Raw genomic sequence first — 6,619 nt, 5'->3', positions numbered from 1 at the left:
GACACAGCCTCCCCAGCCTCTCCTGCCTCCGCTGCCTCCCTTACCTCCTCTGCTTCCCTGGCCTCTCCTGACTTCCTGGCTTCCCCTTCCGCCCCGGCCTCCCCAGTCTCCCCTGTCTCTCCTGCTTTTGAGGTGGGCCAGGAGCTGCTGGTGCTCACTTAGCCTGTCCTGGACTCTGGGTGTAGCACCTCGTTGTCTGGAAAATACCCCCGGTTTCAGCTCATCACACAGCCAAGGAAGGAGCTCCACACTCACACTAAGGGTGCATCCTGGGCTCATTCATCAGGGCATGCCTCCAAAATATTTTTCCACGTCGCCTCCCTTTGCCCACCTGCATTTTCTCTGTGCCTCAGCCCCGGCTGGGGGCCTGCAAGGATCCCCTATCTCCTCTGCCCCTGCACGGCTGGGTCCCAGGCAATCTGTCCGCCCACCACACCTCTCTCACCTTGCCCACCACACCTCTCTCACCTTGCCCACCACGCTCCAGCCCCACAGGCCTCTTTCTGCTTCTTTCCCAGCCTCTGGGCTTTTGCACACGCTGTTCCCTCTGCCTGAACACCCTCCACTGGGCTGAGAACAACTCTTTGAGACCTCTCTCAGCTTTTGCTTCCTTTGGAACAGCCGCTGCTGCTGTCACTCTCCCAGCTCCAAGACCTGCTGAGCCTCCTGTCTTTTTCAGTTCCCATGCCCCCAGCACTTCTCCTTGGCCACCTTTGGCCCAATTGACAATGTCCATTCTCAATACCTTCTCACTCAGCGCTGAGACTCACTGGGTGAAGGCAATGCCTGTCATGTTCACCGCAATATCCCCTCCCCCATCACCACGCCTGGTCCACAGTGATGCTCAAAACAGGTGTGTTGGTAGGCAATGCAAAGGTGAATTCATGTCATCCTGCAGGTGGAATTCTCCACGAGTTTTCGGCAGCCTCGGTTTTCCCACCACCTCTAAATCATGCAAGACACAGGGTAAGAGCAAAGACAAGGTGGCTGTGGCCGATGTCCACCCTCTCGTGGCGTCCGTTCTCTTCTCTGTTCCTTGGGCAGGAAGACCATCGGGTTGCAACCTGGCTGGGGCGGGGAGGAGGTGCAGGGCCTGGCCAGAGCGGGCCGGGCCACGGGCAAGGGACAGAGACCTCCTGGGCCAGGACAGGTGAGAGCGGCGCAGGCCCGGGCCTGGGGTGGCGGCGGTGCGCGCGAGCGGCCAGCAGAGGGCGCCAGACGACCATGGGCGGCCCGCGGAGGAGCCCGCGCCGGCCCCGATGCCCAGCTCCGCGCCGCGCGGACCCACGGAGCCCGCGCTCAGACGCCCCAGCTCCACCGAGAGGCCGCTTGCTCCGGGTCCTTCTTCTTCCCCAAGTGCGGGCAGAGCCCCCGGAGCCATGGCCAGCCCTTCCGGCAGCTCCGAAGCCACTGGCAAGCCCCGAGGCAGGGATGGCCCGCCCAGGAGGGAGGAGGACGACGTCCCTCCCGAAGAGAAGAGGCTGCGGCTGTTGCTGGAGGGGGAAGCGCACAGCCCGAGGACTGCGAGGACGGGGAGGACGCGCCGCGGCCGGGCAGGGAGGAGACCGGCACCCAGACAGGTGGCGACGGCAGAGGAGTAAGTGACGCCGGCGCGGGGGTCCAGGGGTTCCGGGGGCGCGGGGTAGGGGCGGCGGGAAGCTCCGGCCGGCCCTGGGTTGAAGTTGGGAGGGCGGCCTTCATTCTGAACCCATTTAGGCAGCACGGGCAGCCCTCCTCGCCGTGGGCTGCATCAGAGCCCCCCTGCCCAGTCTTGGGGTTGCTCCCGGATGCTGTGTGGGAGGCTTGCTCATGGTCACATCCTCATCTCCCCGTGCACGTTACCGCATTCAGAGCTTGGGTCACCTGGACACTGAACTCAGGTGAATTTTCTCTGAGATCCCGGGAGAAGGAGGACAGTTCTCTGGAAGGTTTTCCAGGGCCGATCACGGAAAGGATGAGAAGGGAGAGGTCCTGGTCGGGGACACAATTACGGTGGCAGTGTAACCCGAGGAAACTTTAGTGCATGAAGTCCCTCTCACTCCCTGTACCTTCTTCTTTTACGTGGACTCTGCCAAACACCAGGATACTAGAATGCAGTGGAGTGACCAAGTGTAGTGGGACCTTGGGAACGCGAGTCTGGAGCCAGGTGGCTGGGGTTTGCATCCTGGTTCTGCCCCTCCTTAGCTGGCTGACATGGCACAAGCCACTCACCCTCTCTGAGCCTTACTGTCTTCAGTGGCAAATGGATCTGTCAACAGGCCCCATTGCCTGGGGTTGTTACTGCTGAGACTAAGGGATGCTCATCCATAGAAGCACTTAGCGTTGTGCCTGGTACATAGTGTATGGTGGATAAATGGGACTTAGGACTGAAACTCGTGCCTTGGTGTGTTTCTGCAGTGATGTTTTGTTCTGGGGTGCATCACAAGAGACAAGGTTCTTGGCTGGGCATGGTGGCTCAAGCCAATAATCCCAGCACTTTGAGAGGCCGAAGGGGGAGGATCGCTTGAGCCCAGGAGTTTAAGACCAGCCAGGGCAACATGGTGAAGCCTCATATCTACCAAAAAAAAAAAAAAAAAAAGAAAAGCCAGGTATGGTGGTGTGTGCCTGTATTCCCAAGTACTTGGGAAGCTGAGGTGGGAGGATTGCTAGAGCCTGGAAGGTCGGGCTGCAGTGAGCTGTGATCATGCCACTGCCCTCCAGCCTGGGTGACAAAGCCAGACTCTGTTTCAAGGAAAAGAGAGAGAAAGACAGACCCACAAGAGTCTTAAGCCAGAATCTTCATGTTAAAATGCTTTCTGGAGGCTAAAAGGATGATATGTTGATAATGAAATATTTAAAAGGCAGAAACCCCACTGAATTGTTTTGTCCACAGAGGGAAATGGGAATCGCATGACCTGAAGGATGATGGAGGAACTGAACAGAAACCATCCTTGTTTCCTGAATCTGAACATGGCACCCCCTTTTCACGGTGCCTGTTTCTGCTCAGTCCGGCGGCCCCTCGAAAAGAGGGAATCTTGATTTTCAAACTTAAAATTTGGCCCAAAGCCCACCGCTGCCCACAATGCCCGCCAGACACATTCCTCTTCCCTTTTAGTTTCCATGGGAATACTCTCTTTGAAGAACCCATGAAGCAGTGTCAGGCTGGTGTGAGGATCAGCAGTGATTTCTTTGAGGAGGAGAGCCCGTTTCTTCACTCACAGGCCATGTCTGAGTGGATCAAGAAGAACAGAGTGCCCTTTTATGAGATTTTGTCTGCGTAGACCATTAGCTTGGTAAAAATGTCAAAACCATCCTCGTTCTTTAAGAGGAGATTATTTTGGACTTTTTTCTGCAAGAAGCAGCATGGGCATTCAGATGCTTTTAAGGATAAAATGTTCTTTCTCATCACCAGGCCTGGTGCTCTGGATGGCTGAGGTTTTAATGTGACTTGGTGTTCCTTGGAGTGGCTCCCAGGCTGTGCTCTTGTGGTTGGGTGGCAAGGGGTTGCTTTATTCGGTGGTGGCTAGAGGATGTTTTAGCAGGTAAATCGGGACCCCAGGAGCCGCTGAGTGCCAAGTCCTGTTGCAGGTCATGTGTTTATGGTGGGGATGTTGGGGGGGGTGGGATGGAGGGTGTGGGGCATTGATTTCCTGCTAATATCAGAAGTTTCACAGGCTTCTTGTGTATCCACAAACCCCCACCCCATTGAGAAGGCCTAGAAAACCTGGCCCTCCCCAAGCCTTTATTGACCGCTTGTGAATGATCCCAGGGTGTGTCTGACCCACAGCTCCTCCTGGAGGAAGAGAAAAGTCTCTCCTAGGTATTTGGTTATCAACCTCAACCACTTGCTGAGCCTTCCCCAAGACCAGACATCTTGGCAGAGATTTCTGGATTGTCAGGCAGAACCGAGCATTCGAGGGTAATAACTCACTGGAGTCCCTGAAGTCCCTGATGGATGCACCAGGTAAAAGCATCCAGGGTTGAAACCAGATCAGGAAGCTTATTGTCAGCCTGGGGCTCCTGTAGAGGTGCATCCACGATGCAGGGATTTTCCTTCTTGCTGAGGAGAAACCTGGGTTTCTCAGCTTTGGCACAGTCAGAACACTTGGGGTGAGACCATTCGTGGTGGTGGTGGGGGTGCCTGTGTATTGTAGGATGGTTAGTAGCATCTCTGGTCTCCATCCTCTAGGTGCCATTCTACCCTCCCAGCTATGGCTACCCCAGATGTCTCCAGACGGTTTCAAATGCCATGGAGCAAGGGAGTGGTACGTGAGCAAAACGACCCCAGTTGAGAGCCATTGGTCTACACTTGTGGAAATGTTTGAGGGTGAGAGTGTCGAGCTTGGGTCCCTGCTGTACCCTTTATGAGCAATGCGGTCTTGGAAAATTAATACTACTCCAGGGGCCTCAGTTTTCTCATCTATAAAATGGAGATAAATGAGATACACTTTCATAGGAAGGTTATATGGGATTTACTGAGATAATAAGACAGTCCATGGAAAATATTGGGCATAGCATTTATTTATTTTTATTTTTTTTTAAGACAGAGTCTTACTCTGTTGCCCAGGCTGGAGTGCAGTGGCATGATCTCCGCTCACTGCAACCTCCGCCTCCTGGGCTCAAATGAGTCTCCTGCCTCAGACTTCCGAGTAACTGGGACTGCAGGCGTGCGCCATCATGCCCATCTAATTTTTGAATTTTTAGTAGAGACAGGGCTTCACCATGTTGATCAGGATAGTCCTATCTCTTGAACTTGTGATCTGCCCGCCTCGGCCTTCCCAAGTGCTGGGATTACAGGCATGAGCCACCGTGCCTGGCGAAACATAAACTTACTTTCTTACCTCTTCTGCTGAGCTCTATTTGCTTCTTTTCCCAAATGTCTTTATCCAGAAGAGCTTTTAGCAACAAAGTTACCCAATGCCCTTCCCTACTCTCTCCTTGCAACTGGCTCTCAGCAGGGGGTGGGAGGAAATCCTTGACAGAACCAATTTACATGACTGTTTGGAGGACTCTCGCTAGCCCCAAGAGGTGTTTGCATTGTTAAATTGGTTACTAGTGTCAGAATGTTTCATGAGTAAGAGCCCAGCCTCTATGTTGGTTGCCCTGAATTTGAATCTCAGCATTGCTGCTTTGTATATAACCAGAGGATGGATTTGGGGACCCAATGGATCTACCATGACATGAACTTGCACCAACATTCACCTGACCTCCAAAATGCCTATTCTGACTGGTAGGCCCTAGTCTCATCCCAGTGCCAGTTCAGAGCCTGTGTCCAGTGATCCTGCACAGGTCTCATTAGTTCCTTTTCTCCTTTTCCGTTATCCTGGTAAAAGGCTGTGTATTCCCTTGGGGGCAGGCTGGGAGAAAGATTGACAGTATAAATTTTTGGCAGTGGAGCAGAGTCCTTTCTGGAGGGGGCCTAGCTTCCCATTCAGACAAGGGCCTCCGTGTCTGTGAACTGGCTTATGTCTGGGAATTGACGAGGGACTGTGACTCTGTTTTTATGATTCAGATTAGACTTCTGCTCACCTGACCTAGAACTCTTCTGCAAACACAGATCAAGTAAAAATGTGGCAGGCTTCTTATCTATTTCACTTCTAGGAAAGCCACGATCAGCTGGCACCATAGGTCTCTGCCAGTCAGGCTATTCTGGTTGCAGCTTTGACTCTGCTGTCTTTTATGGTAACTGCATCCACCTTGCCTTTGGGGATTGAGTGCTCTGATCACTTGGCCCCAGCCCCTGTAGTGTGCCTATGTCACTTACCCTCTTTATACCTCAGTCTCTTCCTCTTAAAAATGGGCATCCTAATAGCACCCACCCCCAGGGCTGCTGTGAGATATAGATGGATTAGCATATGGAAAGTAATAGAAGAGTGTCTCAAAGTCCATGTGTCGTTATCAGATTTATTTCATGACAGGGGAGAGCCGGAGGAGAGAGGAAGGTGCTGAGCAGACCCATGTGCTCTCCCACCAGTGTTTCCTGAGCACCTACTATGTGCTGCCCACTGTCAGAGCTATTAGGGTTGAAATAGGGAGCACAGCAGGGTAGGGGCTGCCATCAGGAGCTTAGTGGGGAGACCATTGTGCATCATGGTTCCAGCACTTGGGGTGGGGAAGCTCAGGGAGTACAGGGGCCTAGGATCCTGGGCAGAATCATGGAAAGGACACAGCCTCCCCAGCCTCTCCTGCCTCCACTGCCTCCCTGGCCTCCTCTGCTTCCCTGGCCTCTCCTGACTTCCTGGCTTCCCCTTCCGCCCCGACCTCCCCAGTCTTCCCTGTCTCTCCTGCTTTTGAGGTGGGCCAGGAGATGCTGGTGCTCACTTAGCCTGTCCTGGACTCTGGGTGTAGCACTTCGATGTCCAGAAAATACCCCCGGGTTCAGCTCATCACACAGCCAAGGAAGGAGCTCCACACTCACACTAAGGGTGCATCCTGGGCTCATTCATCAGGGCATGCCTCCAAAATATTTCTCCACATCTCCTCCCTTTGCCCACCTGCATTTTCTCTGTGCCTCAGCCCCGTCTGGGGGCCTCCAAGGATCCCCTATCTCCTATCTCCTCTGCCACTGCACGGCTGGGTCCCAGGCAATCTGTCTGCCCACCACACCTTTCTGCTCTTGTCCACCACGCTCCAGCCCCAC

The 6,619-nt window shown here is 54.0% G+C and overlaps 1 protein-coding gene across 2 annotated transcripts in view; it reads left to right on the top strand.

Annotated features, from left to right (window-relative positions):
• Window positions 1-1,254: 1,254 nt before the first annotated feature.
• Window positions 1,255-6,619, top strand: part of LOC117979556 (RNA-binding motif protein, X-linked-like-2) — a 157,856-nt gene continuing 152,491 nt past the window's right edge. The window contains exon 1 of one of the 2 annotated variants that reach the window (XM_055092438.2): window positions 1,255-1,597. In XM_055092438.2, coding sequence (XP_054948413.2) covers window positions 1,260-1,597 — 338 coding nt within the window. In that variant the 5' untranslated portion in view covers window positions 1,255-1,259. The remainder of the gene's footprint in view (window positions 1,598-6,619) is intronic. The other variant, XR_010113158.1, reaches the window with a different exon arrangement.

The sequence above is a fragment of the Pan paniscus genome, chromosome 8 (assembly GCF_029289425.2).
Source record: "Pan paniscus chromosome 8, NHGRI_mPanPan1-v2.0_pri, whole genome shotgun sequence".
Classification (NCBI taxonomy): domain Eukaryota; kingdom Metazoa; phylum Chordata; class Mammalia; order Primates; family Hominidae; genus Pan; species Pan paniscus.
This window is presented reverse-complemented; position numbering and strand designations above follow the sequence as displayed.